Source organism: Camelus dromedarius, chromosome X (assembly GCF_036321535.1).
Source record: "Camelus dromedarius isolate mCamDro1 chromosome X, mCamDro1.pat, whole genome shotgun sequence".
NCBI classification, from domain to species: domain Eukaryota; kingdom Metazoa; phylum Chordata; class Mammalia; order Artiodactyla; family Camelidae; genus Camelus; species Camelus dromedarius.
Genome location: NC_087472.1, coordinates 30,209,767 through 30,229,194, shown reverse-complemented (window position 1 = coordinate 30,229,194; position 19,428 = coordinate 30,209,767). Strand labels below are relative to the sequence as shown.

At 40.5% G+C, this 19,428-nt stretch overlaps 1 protein-coding gene across 4 annotated transcripts in view; it reads right to left on the bottom strand.

Annotated features, from left to right (window-relative positions):
• Positions 1–19,428, bottom strand: part of LHFPL1 (LHFPL tetraspan subfamily member 1) — a 109,578-nt gene that overhangs the window by 42,656 nt on the left and 47,494 nt on the right. For 3 of the 4 annotated variants that reach the window (XM_010996657.3, XM_064482827.1, XM_031446357.2), the window contains one exon: positions 15,537–15,635. In XM_010996657.3, the coding sequence (XP_010994959.1) occupies positions 15,537–15,635 (99 nt within the window). Of the gene's footprint in view, positions 1–15,536; positions 15,636–19,428 lie in introns of those variants that run through there. The other variant, XR_010379385.1, reaches the window with a different exon arrangement.

Genomic DNA, 19,428 nt, shown 5'->3' with positions numbered 1-19,428 from the left:
GAGGCTGATGGAGGCAAGCCCTGGGGTAGAGCAAGAAGGAATAAAGCTGTTTTAAGAATGTAAACAACTCAAGGGTGTAGAGAGGGGACTGAATTCCTTTAAATTCTAGGAACTCATGGAGTCAGATGTTGGGAGGTGGTTCAGGTAGAATGCAAAGAGAACCATATTAACATGTTTCTTTTTTCATCTAATATTGTCCATCTAATATTGTCCAGGGAATTTGAAAGACACTGCTGTAGCCTTAGATACACAAAATAAGGGAAGGAGTTACTGCAAGGACAGAGGAGGACGCGCAGTGGGAACCAGCATGTTGTCCTCAACCTCAGCACCCAGAGCAGAGGGACAGGACAGATATGCAGGATGTCTGTCTGGGAGCCACCTGGGAGCCGTCACAGCCTTCATCATATCAAATCAGGCTGCCTGCACTAGCCCTGAGGGCAAGACCCTCAGCTCCAGAGAGACACCTAAGGAGACTTGGAATTCTATGGAGTAGAGGGAGGGCAAGGACTAGAGAGAGATCAAGGGAGAGAAAGAGACTAAAGGAGGGTCATAGGGTAGGTGGAAGAGGATGAGAAGAAAGGCAGGGGGAGTTTGTTTAGAGAGCATTAGGAGAAGATGGGAACACTCAAGAATGTGATGCACAGGGACTGAGGAATGAAGAGATTGAGATTTTCAATAGACCTCTTCCTAATGAGGGTCTTATTTTTTCCAAAGCAGACGCAGCTCAGGAAAACCAGCTGCTCCTCCCATCACTGTGGCACCATCTAAAGCTTCTGAAACCAGGACTGCCACCCACCTCCCCAATTGCTGTTTGGTGTGCGTGGTCCGTGGGGGCGGGGGTGAGGAAGAGGGCAGGTTGCTATTTTCTTACTCAACATATTTTTGCCATGGGGACCTGAATTTAGTGTTAAGCAGACAGCAGGGTTTTGGAAAAGGCTGGTGGTCCCATCTGTTCAGAGAGATGCTGCTGACTTTAGGGTCTCCATAGGTAGCAGCAGAAAAACATTTTCAGTACAGCCAAGGCCAAGCTAAGTGAGCAGAGAAATTTCTCCGCTAGATTCAGCACAGACAAATAATTGTCAAAGATAAAGCAAAGCCGACGAATTCAAAGGCAATTGCCAAATACCGTTCCCCTCACATCCACCACAGTGCCCAGTAAAAAGATAGGGAAAGCCACGAGAAAAGCTTTCTTCTCACTCTCTAGGCTGGGTATGAAGAGTCAGTAGGAGGTCCAGATTGGAGGTCCAGAACCTACTGAAGATTCCAGGAGCCTGTCAGGCTCCCTTGCCAGAGAAAAAGGCAAACAAACAAACAAACAAATAAACAAAACCAAAAAAACCCCCCAAAAGAACCTCTGAAAACTTCATTAGTTCAGATAAACATATTATTGCTAGTAGCCACTATTTGGCTGGCTCAGTCAGGTCTGCTAGGGAGGTAGGAATTTCTGAGTTGCCAATTCTATCTTGGTCCAACTCAGTGTTCTAAAGGGTAAGAGCAGACCAGGGCATTTGCTAGAATGTCAGAGCAGCACCCAGTAAAGGGTCATATCCTCATGGTGACAGAAGTGCCCTGATTTGGTTGATTTTTTCCCCTCTTTTACACAAACTTCTGCTAAACAAATTGAGTCCTGCTATTGAAATCCTCCCAGCCACTTTTTTTTTATTGAGGTATAGTCAGTTTACAATGTTGTGTCAATTTCTGGTGTACAGTACAATGCTTCAGTCACACATGAATATACATATATTCATTTACATATTCCTTTTCACTGAAAGCCACTACAAGATATTGAATATATTTCCCTGTGCTATACAGTATAAACTTGTTTATCTATTTTATGTATACCAGTCAATATCTACAAATCTCAAACTCCCTGCCACTACTGAGCATTCGCTTCTGACCCATCCTCATACTTTGCCAGTCTGTCTTTCCTATTTATATCATTTCTTGTATAGCGAGCCTGAGTGTTATCTACTCTGCCCATCTTTTTATTCTATTGGGGGTGAGGGGGAGGAATTATGTCTCAGATGAATTTAAATGATGCTGTGGGGTCTTTCCCAAGACTGACCCATACCTCCCCCTGAAAAAACCTCCATGTCACTCTGTGTTGTCCTTTGTATAACCTATCAACTACACTTGGTGCAGCTTCTCAGAAAAGCTTTGGGAACTGCTATAGACTAAATATCTGTGTCCCCAAAATACACATGTTAAATGCTAATGCCCAGTGTGATGGCATTTGGGGGCGGAGCCTCTGGGAAGTGATTGGGTCATAGAGCAGAGCCTTCATGAACGGGATTCATGCCCCTAAAAGAGAGACCTCAGGGAGCTCCCTTGCCCTCCTCTGTCTTGTTCGAGGACACAGCAAGGAGATGGCCATGTATGAAATTAGGAAGCATTCCTCACCAGACACTGAATCTGCTGGCACACTGATCTTGGACTGTCCAGCCTCCAGAACTCGGAGAAAAACATTCTGTTGTTTATAAGTGACCCAGTCTTTAGTATCTCTCATAGCATCCCAAACAGACTAAGATAGGTACTCTCCCCAAAGTGATAGGCAAAAACAAAACAAAACAAGAAAACAGCTAAGCAAGTATCGGACCTCTTTGACTCTGCATGAGCTCTGTAGGATACTTGGCCTCTGAAAAATTGGCCCCTCTCCTCTAACATCTGCTCAATAGAGCTCTTCTTGCATCCAGTTGAACTTTCTCAGCTAATTAAGTCTGTAACTGGAATAGAAATAGCTAATAGTGGCAAAATGCCTCCACATGCCAGGCACTGAGTTAAGCTCTTTAAACATGTTGTTCTCCCATAGGGAAGACCAACAAACCAGTGAGTGGAAGGGAGCCAGAGACAGACATGGAACAAGTAAACAGACTATTAGTGTGACAAGTGTTATGACATAGAGTGCTGAAAGGATACAGATGAGGGGCATCAAATCCAGTTTAAAGGGGGCAGGGAGTTTTCAAGAAAAAGCAAACAGGTAGCTGAGGAAGGGGGCATGGGTATTTCTAGCAAAGGGAAGAACACATGCAAGGATGAAAAAGTTTGAAGGAACACAGTATTTTCAGGGTGGCTGGGCAAGAGAAGCTTGAGTGGTGATGGAAGTGATGGCCAGGGTCCCTGTAGACCATGGCAAGGAGTCTGGAGCTTATCTTGAAGGCATCGGGGAACCATTGCTAAAGAATGAGAATGACATCAGATTTACATTTTTGAAATATCACTTTGGCCACAAAATGGGAGACAGATCAAGGCCGTCGTATGCAGTATCTTGGGGAATAGGGAGAAAGTCAGGGGCTGTTTTCTGTAATCCCAATGAAAAGTGATACTGAGGGAAGGAAGATTATAGAGTTTTCATTGTATGCCTTTGTGAGCTGTATTTATTCCTTCTGATGAGTGACATCATTATGGTTTGGGATTTACATTATGGTTGTATTTGTTAGATGTCCATTGTTTAATATATATATTATATATATAATATATATATTATATATAAAATGTGTTCTCAAATAAACTACAAGTTCCTTGAAGACTATATTCTCAAATTCTATGAATTATGTACAATGCTCTATTCAACATCTTGTATACAGTAAGTGTAATGAATATGCTTATTGAGTGACTTATCTATTTTTTCTTTTTTTAATTCTTACTTTTTTTGAAGTGTAGTCAATTTACAATGTTAGTTTCAGATGTAAAACAAAGCAATTCAGTTATATGTATACATACATATATTTTTTTTCAGATTACAAGAAATTGAATATAGTTCCCTGTGCCATACAATAGGCCCTTGTTCATCTATTTTATATATAGTAATGTCTATCTTATCTATTTTTGACATAATCTTCAAATACTTAAAGGTGAGAAAAGGCCCGACTTGGCAAGCTGACCTACCTCACGACTCAGGAGCACGTGCACCCTCATTCCAGCCATTGACTTCACCCCATACCAGCAATGTCAGCTTTGAGCATCAGCTATTTCCATCCATGTTCCTTTGGTTAACAGATATAGACCACAGAGATTTTCCTGGGGCCCAAGGTCCCTGAGCAATAACCAATGTCACAGATAATACAACATGTGTATAGCACTTTACAATTTACAATGCAATTTTTCCATCCATTATCTCATTTAATCCTCTTTCATTTGTTTTATTCATCCATCAAGTCCCAGCCATAAGGAGGAATATTGTTATAGAGGCAACAAATGAGCAGCCAGATGAAGTGTCTGACCAAGTTCTGCACTTAATAGATAGAGACTGGACCAGGCACCTGTGTGCTTGGGAAGTCACGTGGTACAGGGAGAAGGGGCCAGAATGAGGGTCACTGGGAACTACGTTTAAAACCATGCCCTATCATTTACAAACAGAACCTCTAGGCAAGTCATTTAATCTTTCTGAGCTTCAGCTCCCGGATAGGTATGATGGTAATGACACTACCTACCTCTCAAAGCAGCTGTGAAGGTCAAATGAGATGACACATACAGAGCACTTAGCACGGCACCGAGAATGATCGATACTTCTCAGCTCCTTGTTCTCACAGTGAAACACTTTTCAACTAGTCCACCACTTTCCAAGAATGTCTGGGGAGAGCCTTCCAATACAGATTCCTAGCCCCTGCTCCAGATCTACAGAATCATGTCCGGGGAGAAGGCCCAGATGATTCCAACACACAGTGTAGTGAGGAACCACTAGAACCATACCATATCATTAGCCCAAACTGGTCGCTTTGAGATGAAAAGTAGAAAGGAATCAACATTTATTGAGAACCTACAGTATGCTCGATACATTGCTAGGGGTTTTCACTTGAAAGATACATTCACATGCAATTTCTCCCAATTCACCATGATGGGGCTTGGTGAAGATGGTTTGGAAAAGTCATATGGCGCAACACACAGACATATTTTCACCCCCTAACTCTAACATTGCCAGAGAATTGAACCTAGGATGTGCAGGGGTTGTTCCTGGTTTTCCTTCTGGTTCCTACATTTGAAATCTATTTCACTTTATTCAAAAACAAAAACAGGGGGAGGGTATAGCTCAAATGGTAGAGTGCAGGCTTAGCATACACAAGGTCCCTGGTTCAATTCCCAGTACTTCCTCCAAAAATAAATAAGTAAACCTAACTACCTCCCCCCAAAAAATAAACATTTAAAAACAAAAACAAAACAATCTTGTGGGTCAGCCTAACCTATAATAATAATAATAGCAGTTATTGTTAACATTTATTGAGTGCAGGCCCTGTACTAAATGTTTTAGGTATATCACTTCATTTTAATCTCACAAGAACCCTGTGAAATGGATGCTACAGTATCAACACCCCCATTTAAAAATGCTTTCTGATTTTAAAACAAAGGTTTAGGATACAGTATCATTCCAGACTCCACAGGGAAAAACAAACACTAAAGGTGAGGGGGACATAGAAAGCTGATACTGAGGTTTATAGAAGGAGTCAGCTGAAGGAAACAGTAGCAAGGAAATGAAGCATGAATTATATTCTTTGACCTAAGGATCAGAGGCAGGACCAGGAAAGCAGCATAGAACGGAATGAATCCACTTGACTTTACTGCCATCACGTGGTGGTCTGATGTACAGAGCACTGCTTTCACGTAGTGACTTTGTCATTTCATGGCCTATCTAATCTCTGAAGGCAGGTAAGATCATCCTCACTTTAGTCATGGGGAAATAAGTCTAAAGAACTGAAATCTATATGTGGAATCTAAAAAAGCCATGGAATCTAAAAAAGCCAAACTCATTTAAGAAAAAATAACAGAGTAAAATGGTGGTTACTAGGGGCTGGGAGGTGACAGAATAGGACAGATGATGTTTAAGGCTGCAAAATTAGAACAAGTAATAAATAAACCCTAGATATCTAATGTACAAACTTGCTAAGAGACTAAAACTTGATTATTCCAACCACTAAAAAGAAATTATAATTATGTAATGTGATATAGGTCCTAATGAGCACTTCAGTGGCAATGGTATTACAATATATAAATGTGTCAAACTAACCTGTTGTACAGCTTATATTTATACAATGCTATATGTCAAATATAGTTCAATTAAAAAAACACAACAAATAAAGATCTGAAATGACTTTGCCATGGTCACACAATAAGGTGGCAACAGAGCCAAATTACAATTTGTTCATTCCACTCAGTGCAGTGTTTAGAGAGTGCCAAGAGTGTGCCAGGCACCAGGGATATGTGGCTGAATTAAGCTGCTCCCTCACCCACTGATCCCCTCCTGCCACCTCCAGCTTAGCCTAGCTTCTCCCCTCGGATGGACTCCTCTCTGTGGGCAAGGAGGGCAACTGAAAAACATTAAGCAATACCTGAACCATAAGTTTTCCAGAAGGATTGACTGCTCAGGGCATTCTAACTAATGCTGCCCAGTGAATGAGTTGCTTTTGGCAAACCCTGCAGCCAAACCCTTGCCCCCACCCCCATGGGTGAGTGATACTAAAAGCCTCCTCTCCTCTAGGAGGGCTACCTTAAGTAGATTGGTTTATTTCTTCACCATCCTTCTGGTCTTTAAGAGCCAAATAAACATGAAATTAGATCAAGGGCCTCACCACAAAGGTAGACAGGGCACGACGGGGACCTAGGTAGGGATCTTGGGTCTCTGGTTGTTCATCAGACTAGTTGAATGCTGTCTATGTAAAAACAGGGAAACCAAGGCTCAGAGTGGGAAAGTGACATGCCCAAGCAAGCTTAGGAAAATGAAAACCTAGCCATTCAGATACCCAGGCGAGGGCTGTTTCTACCACACCTCTGCTGCCCCTCTGTGGACAGGATGATGTATTAAAGTGCCTCATTGTGCTCTGCTGAGCACAGGAAAACACTGTCCAAAAAGAAGGAAACCAACAGGAAAGGTAACAGGAAATGCCTGTAAACTGAACCCATAAAGGCCAAACCCCAAGTCACCATAAAAGGCTTTGAACTGGCAAGAATGACAGGAAATGATGGGAGAAAAAAGGAAACGGGCCTCTGAGAGAGGAAACACAGGGAGCACACACAAGGCCTTCGGGTAGCCTCTGTTGCAGGCCTTTGTCAAGTTGAATGGGTCCCTCCGTCCCTCCCTCCCAGAAGCCAAGCCTGGGGCATCCTCTCCAAAGAGGCTCTTGAGAACTGAGCCGATTGCCTGCTAATAGCAAGTTACATTTAATGCAAACTATTGTGCTGAATGCTTTGTATGTATGTTTAACTTCACTTAATCTTCTCAATAACCTTAGGGGGGAAAATATTTTTATCAATCCTCATTAATGGAGCCACAGAGAAGTTGAGTAAAGTGCCCAAAGATGCACAACTAGTAAGTGGCAGGGCTCACATTTGAACCCAGATCTTTCTACTGTTAACCTGTGTTTTTATCCATCATGCTGTACACAGTGGCTCCTTGCTGTAATAGGTGCTTTTTCTGAAAACTAAAGCACTGGGAATCTTTTAATTTTGACAACTGGTGTCATTATAATGATGACAATGACATCAGACAAAAACTATTGACTGTTTACTACATACCAAACACGGTACGAGGTGTTTTGTGTGTATAATATTGTTTAATCCTCACAACAACCATATGAGGTAGCAATAAGCTCCCAAATGCTGAAAAACTTGCCCAAGGTCACAGAACTAAGGATATAGCTATGAAAAAACCCACTCTTACCACTAGGCAATCCTCCCACAGATTCTTCCCTGGCTCCTCCTGTTATTGAAGCCAATTAGAGGCTTGGATAAGGATAACGAGGACATGGAGTTAAATGCACCAATTTAATGTTGAACTGAGGATTCATTTGTGTGGGACCAAGTCCATGAAATCTTCATTTGATGGCTGGAGTCCAACTAACAACCATCAAAACACCTTTCTCAGCTTAAATCTTTCATTTACTTAATCCAATTAAAGCGTGAGAAAGTTTGCACTTGACAGGGCTGTTGCTGGGAGCTTTTGTCTGACTTTACCATCCTCACTAAATAGGTGATTCATTCAACAAACAGATATTGGACTGCCATTGAGCATCATCTATAGTGCACATGAGGAGTCAATATGCTAGTCCCAACCACCTAGTTGCGGAGGCTTGAGAAAGTCAAGTGTGCTTACTGGGTCTCAGTAACTATAAATGTGCCCATTGATTGATCTCCTAAGTCCCTCCCATTGTAGGTTTCAGTTCAAGCTCATGATTAATGTCTTGTTTCTCTGTTTAAAATATTTGATTGTCATTTTCTTATTTTTATTGAGATATAATTGACATATAACATATTAGTTTCAAGTGTACAACATAATGATTCACTATATGTGTATATTGTGAAATGATCACCATAGCAAGTCTAGTTAACATCCATCACTACATAGTTAAACATTGTTTTCTTATGATGAGAACTTTTAGGATCTACTCTCTTAACAACTTTCAAATACACAATAGAGTATTAACTATAGTCATCATGCTGTACATTACATTCCCAGGATTTATTTATAACTAGAAGTTTATACCTTTTGACCCCCTTTACTCATTTTGCCCAGCCCCCACTCCCTGCGTCTGGCAACTACCAATCTGTTTTCTTTATCTATGAGTTTGTTTGTTGTTGGTGGTGTTGTTTGGTTGTTTTTTTTTCAGATCACATAGTATTTGTCTTTCGCTGACTTAGTTCACTTAGCATAATGCCCTCCAGGTCCATCCACGTTGTTGCAAATGGCAAGATTTCCTTGTTTTCTATGGCCGAATAATATTCCATTGTGTCTGTGTGTAATATACATATATTTTCTTTTCTTAAGGGAAAAAATTCTCAAATAATTGAAGATACACCCTCACCAATAGAGAGGAAAAAAGTCATTGTAGTACACACAGGACAATGAATTAGAAGATGGGGTCTACTCACAGTTCTGCCTTTAACTTGCCATGTGACCTTACACAATCACTGTACCTCTCCATACCTCAGGGTTTCCTCATTATAAAATGGGCATACTACCATTTGCTATGAATACACTTTTGAGGATAAGATTAGATCATATTCATGAGAATATGTTGCAAGCATGATTCATTGATAGATGGTACATACAGACCTTACCTTAGAATTAAGTGCTACTGATAACACAATGGTTTTATAAGCTTGCTTGAAAACAGCTATGTCCCATTAGAAGTATTTAGCTTCTCTAAATTCTCAGTGGGGCTTGTTTGTATATCCAATGTTTATAGGCCATTAGGTATAAAGGAACACCCTCATAGTTTTGTAGATCTAATGTTATTTTGAAAATCACAGCAAAGTTGAAATATGTGTACTAGGAAATCAGTTGAAATCAACTGAAATTTCTCATTTACCTTCAGTTCACTTTGTCAAGTCCTCCTCATTGCACCTTCACTTTCTGAAGGACCTTGCTATTCTGCATCAATCTCTCTCCATGAAGGGATCAATACCATCATCATTCAACCATCTGGCCATCTTAGTAAAAGCCTGTCTTCATTCCACATTTGCCTCAAGCTACTGCACAGTTTCTCTGCTCTCCTTTATAGCAAAGCTTTTTGAAAGAATTGTCTACACATGCTGCTTTCACTTTCCTCATATCACAATACCTCCAATATCTGTAACTCCAAAACTGCTCTTCTAGGTCACCTTTGTCTGGCTGACTCCAGCGGTCACTTCTCTATCCTCATCTAGCAATTTGCAGCAGTATTAAACACGACTGACTGTGCCCTTTTCTCGGACATACTCTCTTCTCTTGGCTTTTAGGACACCACATTCTTGATTTTCTTTATGTCTCTCTGGCTACTCCTGAGTCTCCTTAGTAGGCTCTTTTCTCTGGAGGAGTGTAGCAGCTAAAAGCACAGACTCTCAAGCTCTGCTGTCCAAAATGGCGGCCACTTGTTACATTGTGGCTATTACATTTAAATTAATAAAATAAAATAAATTACATTAATACAATTAGATAAATTAGTAAAATTAAATATTTATAACTTATGGTGAAAATATGAAAACAAATATATGTATGACTGAAGCATTATACTGTACAACAGAAATTGACACAGCATTGTAAACCGACTATACTTCAATTAAAATATATATATAATTTAAAAATAAATAAAATTTAAAATCATAAAATAAAATTAAAAATTCAGTCTAACAAACCTAATTTTTCAACTCTTCAACAACAACCCATGGCTGTGGCTAACACATCACACAGCAAGACAGAATATTTCCATTACTGCAGAAACTTCTGTTGGATGTTGCTACCTAGACAAAACTTCTAGAATTCGAATTCTAGCTCTGCCACTCTACCAGCCGAATGACCTTAGGCAAGTTATTTAATCACAGAGACAAAAATCCCTGCCCTTGTTGGGTTTATGCTATTCCTACAACAGAAAAAAATATGGTGTGTCTAAAATGTAGGAGGCAGGCCTATAAATGTTGATAGCTCTCCAAGAGATACTGGCAAGTGAGAAATGTGAAGTGCAGAGCAGTGCAGCTAGCTGGCTGGACACTTAGATATGTAATATGGTCTTCGTTGGACAAAATAAAGATATGCCTAGAAACACATATTTTTATATTTATTAAAAATTCTAGAGAGATATAAAAGGAATGTAATGGTTTCCATGGGGAATGGTATTAGGGTCAGGAAAAAGACTAACTTTGCATTTTAAATCTTTATGTACTGTTTTATTTTGTCACATACATAAATTACTTTTGATTAAAAAGAATAGTCTTAAATTTATATGGATCTGACTTGGCATTTTCCTCGTTATCCATTATTGTATAACAAACCACTCCCAGAACATAGTAGCTTATAACAACCACTATTTTATTATATCTCATAGCTCTGTCACTCACAATTTGGTCTGGGCTCAGCTGAGCAATTCTTCCACTGCAATTGTCAACTAGGGTCATTCAGTGGTATTCAGATGGCTAGTATGGAGAGTCCAAGACTGCTTCACTCACACGTCTGGTGTCTTGGCAGAAATAGCTGAAGTTTGGACTCAGCTGAGCCTCTCTCTGTCTCCAAGTATCTCCAGGACTTTCCATGCGGTCTCTTCAGCAGAGTAGTCAGATTCTTTTATATGATGGCTCAGAGCCCTAAGAAACCAATATGGAAACTACATGTTCTTTAGAGGCTAGGCCTAGAACGAACTTGATTTTGCCATACTATATTGGTTAAAGCAGTTGTAGGTAGGCCAGCCCAGACTAGGGGGATAGAGGGTAGAGATAGACTCGGCCTCCTTATGGGAAGAGTATCAAAGCAATTGTGGCTATCTTTAATTCAACACGGATATCAAGATTGCTGCCTTAATACAAGTTATATCTTTGATAATTCAGGTTAGGACTGAAAACCATAACTGTGGATGGTTTAGGATAACTTGAATGGGAAACCTAGGGAAAGAGGAGTTGAAGACATGAGTGTGACCCCTTCATACTGGAGGCTACAGGAAGCCATCCAGAGTGTCAGAGTGAGAAACCTATTTAGTTACTCTGAGAATCACTTTCGTTTATTGGCAATGCCTGCTTCTATTGTCCTCCTTACCCCCTTCATCTCTCTCAAGCCAATCAGGGTAAGAATCTTTGTTTCTCAAGTAGCATCCATGTCTATCTTGGCTCTGTGACTCTCCCTTCCCAAAATACAGAGCACATAGTACAGAGCCTACAGTCAAATCAAAGTGATGCCATCATTTGACAGTCTACCCCCAGCACACTCTACTCTGCTATCTTTTAAGGAAGATCACTGTCTGTTTTAAGTCAAACACTGTGCTAAGTAATTTAACATACCTTTTATTATTTCACTGTAACAACAACACTGGGATAGGTATTGTTATCATCCCCCATTTAATAGAAAAGGAAACTGAAACACAGATATCAAGTGACTTTACCCCATACAGCTACATAGGTGGCAGAGCCTGGATACCAACTGAGATCTTTGGCTCCAAAGCCTATGATCTTTCAGTATACCATGCTGCCTTTCAAGGAAGAAGGAACAAAAGCCTATCCACTGGATACCCAAGGTACTTCTCTCCTACTTCATTCATCCATCCACACAATATCTAAGGTGTACTGAGGATGATTCTACACTGCCAGAATCTCCAGAGTATTAAAGAAAAGTCTAAAGAGAAAGGCTGTACTTCTAGCACTGGCATTCCCATCAAATCATAAAATATTTCTTTTTCAATTCTACTACATGTTTTACTGCTGCTCCTGGCACCTCTCTATTGCAAGGGAACGACTGTTAATAGAGTTGGTATTATCATGTATGTTTGGGCAGCTGACTAGAGAAGGGTTAGGAGTGGCATGGGTTGTCTCTTTTCAGCATTAACCAGAAAGGTGGTAATATAGAGGTATGTAATTGGCGAATATGGGCAGGAAATGTGTGCCTCCAAGGGATGAGAGACACTTAGGCAGTTGGAAGAATGCAATGGTGATTCAAAAAAGGAACTAAGAGGGCAAGACTCAAGTAGGATTCAGCAATCCCTTCATCCGTAAAGATCCACAGAACAACAGTGCCCAGTGCACTGAGGAAAGGGGAGCTAGAGCCCTTAGGCAGTCATATGGTGCAGGAGAGAAGGGTAAATAAAGGAAGAGAATACAAAGGAGACACAAAGAACAAAAAATGAGTAAAAGAAGAGAGAGAAAAATAATACTGCTGTGGTAAACATGACTGAAGGCCATCAACTTGGGACAGAGGCAGCCACATATAAATTGCCCATTTGGGAACTAGGTCCTTGGAGGTGGCGACTGGTGCAGAAAACTGTCAAATGACTACATGCAAATCACATCTTCAATTTTTCTCTTTTGCATTTTATATTAATCAAAGAACTAACTCATTCTATGAGGCCATTTTTACCCACATACTAAAATTCAATCAACATGTCAGAAGAAACCTACAGACCAATATTCCTAATAAATATAGATGAAAAAATCCTCAGCAAAATACTAACAAACCAAATCCAGCAACATATAAAATACATTACCCACCATGCCCAACTATGATTTATCCCAGAAAGGCAAAGTTTGTTTAACATATGAAAATTAATCAATAAAGTACATATGATCGTCTCAGTAGGTAAAGAAAAAGCATTTGACAAAAACTCAGCACCTTTTCATGATGAATACACTTACACTAGGGATATAGACGGGAACTTTCTCAACTTAATAAAAGCTATCTATTAAAAGAAACCTAGCCAACATCAATACTTAATGGTGAATAATTGCTTTGCTGTACAACTGAAACTAATATTGTAAATCGACCACACCTCAATAAAAAATAAGAATTAAAAAAATACTTCATGGTAAAAACCTGGATGCTTTACCCCTAAGATCAGGGGAAGACAAGGATGTTTACTGTCACCAGTTGTACTCAACATTGTTCTGGAGATTCCAGCCAGAGCAATTATACAGGAAAAGATTAGAAAGGAATGCTTAAAACTATGTCTCTTCTCAGAAGACATGATCTTATATATAGTATAAATCCTAAGTAATCCACTAAAACATCATTAGAATTAATAAGGGAGTTTGGCACGACTGCAGTATTCAAGGTCAATACAGAAAAATTACTTGTGTTTATATACACTAATAATGAGTAATCCAAAAATAAAATTAAGAAAAAAATTCAATTTACAATATCATCAAAACAATAAAATACTTAGAAATATATTTCACCAAAAAGTTGCAGGACTTCTATACTGAAAACTACACAATACTATCAAAAGAAATTAAAGATAACCTAACTCACTGGAACATCATCTTGTGTTCATGGACTGGAAAACTTAATATCACTAAAGTGGCAATATTCTCCAAACTGATCTATAGATTCAACACAATCTCTGTTAAAATCCCAGCTGACTATTTTGCCGAAATGGACAAGCTGAACCTAAAATTCACATGAAAATGCAAGAGATCAGAATAGCTAAAATAGTCTTCAGGACCTTGGAATTGGCAATACTGTATTCTTCACTATGACACCAAAAGCACAAAAGCAACAAGAGAAAAAATAGATTAAAGGGGATTTCATAAAAATTAATCAATTTTGTATTTCAAGGGATGTCATCAAAAAAGTGAAAATACAACCCACAGAATGAGAAAAAAAATACTTCCAAATTATATATCTGAAACGGGTCTAGTGTCCCGAATGCATAAAGCACCCTTACAACGCAACAAAAAAATGGGCAAATAACCCAGTTGAAAATAGGCAAAAGCGATTTAAATAGACATTTCTCCAAAAAGGATATAGAGATGGACAATAAGTAAATGAAAAGATACTCAACATTTTTGATGGGGGATGAGGGGGTGGTTGTTGAGCACAGGGAAGAATGAGGAGTGGCTGCTAGTGGGTAAGGGGTTTCTTTAGGGGGTTATGAAAATATTCTGGAGTTGGATAGTGGTGACAATTGCACATTCTTGTAAATATACTAAAAACCACTAATTGTACATTTAAAAGAGCAAATTTATGGTATGTGAATTATATATCAATAAAGCTGTTTTTTTAAGTAGAATGATAAGTCTAACAACTAAGTAGGAGAAATGTGCTAAATCTTCAGCTTTCTCTACCCTGGCTAGCAGCACCAGTGGCTTGCTTCCTTTTTCTTCAGCACCTGCCCCCACGTATTTATTCATTCCTTCACCTATGACAGAATTATTATACTTACTAGTCGGTCCTGCACTGAGCCAGGAACACTGGACATTCAGGGTCTACATTTGTCACATATTCTATATAGCCCTTTCCTCATGTTATATTTGCACAGTAAACAACTCCTTCCTCCAAAAATGGGTCAGGTGAGACTCAAGAAAACAATCTGAAGCAACAGAGAGAAAAGGGAAGTATTGGAGCATAAGCAATAGGGAATGGCTGGCCTCATTGCTCTAAAATCCTCTCTTACAATTGAGAATACTCAAGGAAACCTAGACATTTCCCCTCCTACTCTCTTCCATCATGGTAGGTCAGGAAATCTTCCAATTAGAGTCTAATTTATTCTAATTCACAATAGTGAACTTAAGCCATTCTCAGTGAGAGTTGGCAACCATAGAAGAGTCCAGAGCTACTTCGGTCACCCATTTTAATATCTAACACCTTTTGTTATTAACATGCCAGCAATAATGTAAAAATGCCAGTAACAATTCCCCAATATTTAAGCTAGGTTCCTAATGCTTGATGTAAAACAAATTACTTATTGTTATGTCCTCAGTGGAAAGTGAGAAGAGATACTGTTGATCTGTATTTGGGAAATGGTGCCTAGAAGGAAATACCAACAGGGACTAGGATTCATTCAGGGGATGGCAGATAAGTGGTCTCCAAGAATTTGAAATCCCTGCATAGATAGGGCTGCCCCAAACCATCACAGGGCTCTGGGTAAAAGTGCATAAAGGCTGTGGAGAGGCATAGTTAAAGAAGCAGAATTTATTTTCAACCCTTGTAAATTAGCAAGACCCCCTGAGTCTGACCAAGCCACCACTTCCCACAAACTAACATAGTGAGAAACTCGAGCAGGTACCACCAGGAAGCAGAGGTCCCTCCAAGAGGTAAAGCGCTTTGAAAAACAGATTCCCAATGAACCATCACTTCCACCCTGCACAGGCCACCTTACCTAACTGAAATTGATTGGAGACATTCCCACATGTTTGCATTATCTCCGGGCTATTCCATCCTAAAGGGTATAATGCACAGCCTGAGCTTATCAGCAGTCCTGGAAAAAAAAAAGCATACACACAGGTAGAAAAAAAAATATGATAGGTCTTCTGTCACCCCAACATTCCCTCTGGATTAGCTCAGCTTAAATTCTGCCTCCTCAACTCAGAGTTTACCTTTCCCCTTTTACCCTCAATGTCTCTGACACCACCAACTCAAAAGGATTTTTTTTCTGTGCCATAGGTGGTGAGCTGCAGTAGATAGTAGAGGGGACAAATCATAAAAAAAGGGCATTACTGGGAATTGAGACAGGCCAATGAACTTTTCACAGCCAAAATGCTTTTGGCAATGACTTAGCTGAGTTGGCCTCTCCACTCAGACTCCTTTTCTATCTTGGTCTGATTTACAAAGAATAACAAGGTAGAGACCGCTATTCTTTCCTACAAGTCAGCCTTTTCTAAGAGCCAAGTCAATCCCTACTCGTTGATGGTAGGTCATGATTTCTGTAACTTGAGGTCAGCTGCCAGACTGAGCTCTGTGGAAAACATACACGTTATGTAGGTTTCTCCTGGCGAGCGGGGCACCATACTCCCTCTTCCAGAAACACTTCCTTCTTCTGAGAAATCATTCCAGCTGCACACTAAGCATTCCTACTTTCTTTGGCCTCCAATACCTTCCACTGCGCCCATTGCCTTCTCCATTTTGTTTAGGTCAGGGAAGCTCTTTGTGATCTTAGTGATAACCTTACTCTTCTGACCAGAGATACAAATCTGAGTCGGCTTGCTGACACTGCCGTTTAAGGACAACTGCCTCATCTACAGCTCTTGCTTACTGCCTAGGGTTACATTTTATAACCTATGACACCCCTGTGCCTTTGACTGGAGTAAGCATTGGCGTCTGACACAAAAGCAACACAAAAGCCAATTCATTGGCTGGCCAGTAATAGGTGACATCATATCCTGCTCTGAAGAGATGAGCTGGGCCAGATCCTTGTTTCTGGAACTTTTAATCAAGATACATAGAGATGCTGAGCTAGTTAGCAGATGGAGCAGAAGTTAGGGAGAAAAAAAAAAAAAACACAGCAGGAGGCAGAATCAAATCTCTGTCAAGCTGAAGCCAACTTCAATCCAAAGTTATGAATAGACATCAATTCTGGGTAAGCTGAGCAAACTGATTGGTAGAGGGAGAGAATTCAGTGGCATGAAGCAGATATAGCATGGGGGAAAACTCCATACTGCTCATGAAAGAGCCTTCCCAGTGGCTTTCTAGCTCCACTTTTCCTATGTTACAAAAAGCCCCCTTTTTGTTGGGAGAACTCGAGTGAGTCTCTGCTACTTACAACCCAGAGAGCCTAACTACAGGAACACTAGATTTGAGTGCTGCACTGAAGGGCATGGGAAGGTCACGTGCCCCAAGTGTGGCTGCAGAAGCTGACACGTAAAACAGTGCCTCCGCGAAGCCCGCGTTTGACTGACGATGCGTGGGTGAGAGGCAGGCTGCTGCGGGGACCACTGCTCTCCCCTTTGCCTCTTTCCTCACTGAGGAAGATCCCGCATGCACGCGGAGAAGCCAATAAGCCCGCTTCGCCTTCAAATAAGCCCACTTTGCCTTCAGATGAATACTTTTGGAAGAAGATTTCAAAGTAATTCTCTCAGCTTGTCTGCAGCATGGCAACCAGCTATTCTCAATACTCAAAGAGGCCAGAAAAAAAAATATATAAAAGGATCTAAAGAAATAGCAAGAAAGGTTTAAATAGGAAAACAGAGAGAACTTTCTGACAGCAAGAGGGTTTAGAAACTAAAAGAATGACCAATTAAGGTTAGACTTTCCGTTCAGTGGAATGCTTAAAATTAGAAGACATTCTTATCTGTCTCATAATCTTAAAGGAAATGAAACTTGTCACTCAAAGACTTTTCTAGGCTCTGGAATTTATCCAGTGGCAATTGAACGACGCTATCTTTTTTAACCACAGATAAACTGAAATTCTATGATATGAGAAGGTGTGAGCCAGAGTACGTGAGCCCAGAGTATGGCAATGGGTTAAGGACAAATTGGAAATGAAACCTCAGCCTTTTCCTGCTTTCAGTGCCTACTTTCAGAGAGAAGAGTTCATTAGAAGTGAGCTTTCCCACACAGACTAGGAAGAAAAGAACACAAGTTTCTAAAAAGAACAGCAGTTCTGTTTTCCAACCTCCACATTCAGATCCCTGGGACTGGCATGAACTCTGACTTCTCAAGCAGGAAGTTATGCTGGCCAAGTGCCTTTCTTGATGTGGCAGGGGAAACTTCCATCTTCTTCGGCCCTTCCATGACTTAGACCTTACCTTACCGAGCAGCTCACGTCAGGGATTACCTCCTCCGGGAAACCTTTCTTCACGATCCCCACTGCCAACCCCCAGCCCCCCACCCCAGGTTAAGTTACATATTCCTTTCCTCTGTCCCAGTAGCACACTGTGCTTGCTCCTGTGATTAAAACATCCTGTGATATATATCTTTCACAACTGTTTGTTCTCTGCTTCTCATAAGAAAGGGCGTTCCTTGAAGGGAGGGGCCATATTTAGCCTCAGCTATATATATGCTTGGTACCTGGCATGTCATAAGTGCTTAGTAAATGCACCTGTTTCAGAGTATGCTCTGCCTACCTAAGAGACGGCTTCCTTCACCCCTGCTACCCAAGGGGGAAGCCTTCTGAAGGGATCGCCATGGTAGGGATGGGGGATCATCCTTAACACCTGATACAGCCATAGCATTTTGGAGAAGGAAGGCCTTTGAAGATTACCTGTTACTTCCAATCCCTCCACATTAAAGGTGTGGATTTTGAGACCCAGAGAGGGAAAGCAATTTACCCAAGGTCACATAACCAATTGTGGGCAACATTTTTCCTCACTAATCAGAGAGATCCTTAGAAGTTCTGTCCTTCTAGAGACAGGTGTCCAGAAATGACCATCTTTTGGCAACGATATGTCTAGCAGGCATTAGGAGCCTTGTAGGCGTTAGATCTAGAGAGACAGCATGTGATGGCTTAAATGAATGATACTGTATTATATGTCTGAAAGCTACTAAGAGGCTAGATCTTAAATGTTCTCACCACAAAATAATGTGAGGTGATGAACGTGTTATCTAATCTTATTGTGGTCATGATTTCATAATAAATAGTGTATCAAATCATCATGGTGGACACCTTACACTTACACAATGTTATATGTCAATTATATTTCAATGAAGCTGGAAAACAAAATAGAGATTAGTTCTGTAGTTAGTTTAGACCTAAGTTCAAATTCCAGCTCTGTCACCTAGAGGCTGTGTGACCTTAGGCAAGTTACTTAATTTCTCTGTGCCTCAGTTACCTTATTTTTAAAGTGGGAATAATAGCACTCTATCTTACAAGGCTGTTTCAAGAAGTAACACTCATAAATGCCTGGCACATAGAAAGTGCTCCCCAAAGATTTATTATTATTATTAAACAGCAACCTCTCCCTCTGGCTCCTCTCAGTTTCCATCTGTCTTCTCCATGCTAATTTTTTTCTCACCTTTTTGTCCTCATTACAAACAGCTGAAAAGCCAAAAGCTGGACAGGGCTTGATTTAAAAGCCACCTGGTTGAAGCTGTTATCTTGCAATTTTTTCACAGGCACCAGGCCAGAGACCAGGACTCTCTGCCAGGCATGTGTTCTGCCCCAGTGCATGTAGCTTCACCCTCTGCCCAACCTGCCCTACCACCCCTCCTATCCCCCATCCTCCCTCTTGCCTTTTAGACTGGCGCACACAGAAGGTTGTAAATATGCTTCATGGAGACATTGAACTTGTAACTGACAGAGGATTCTATTATGTTTGATCACAGATGGATAAAGA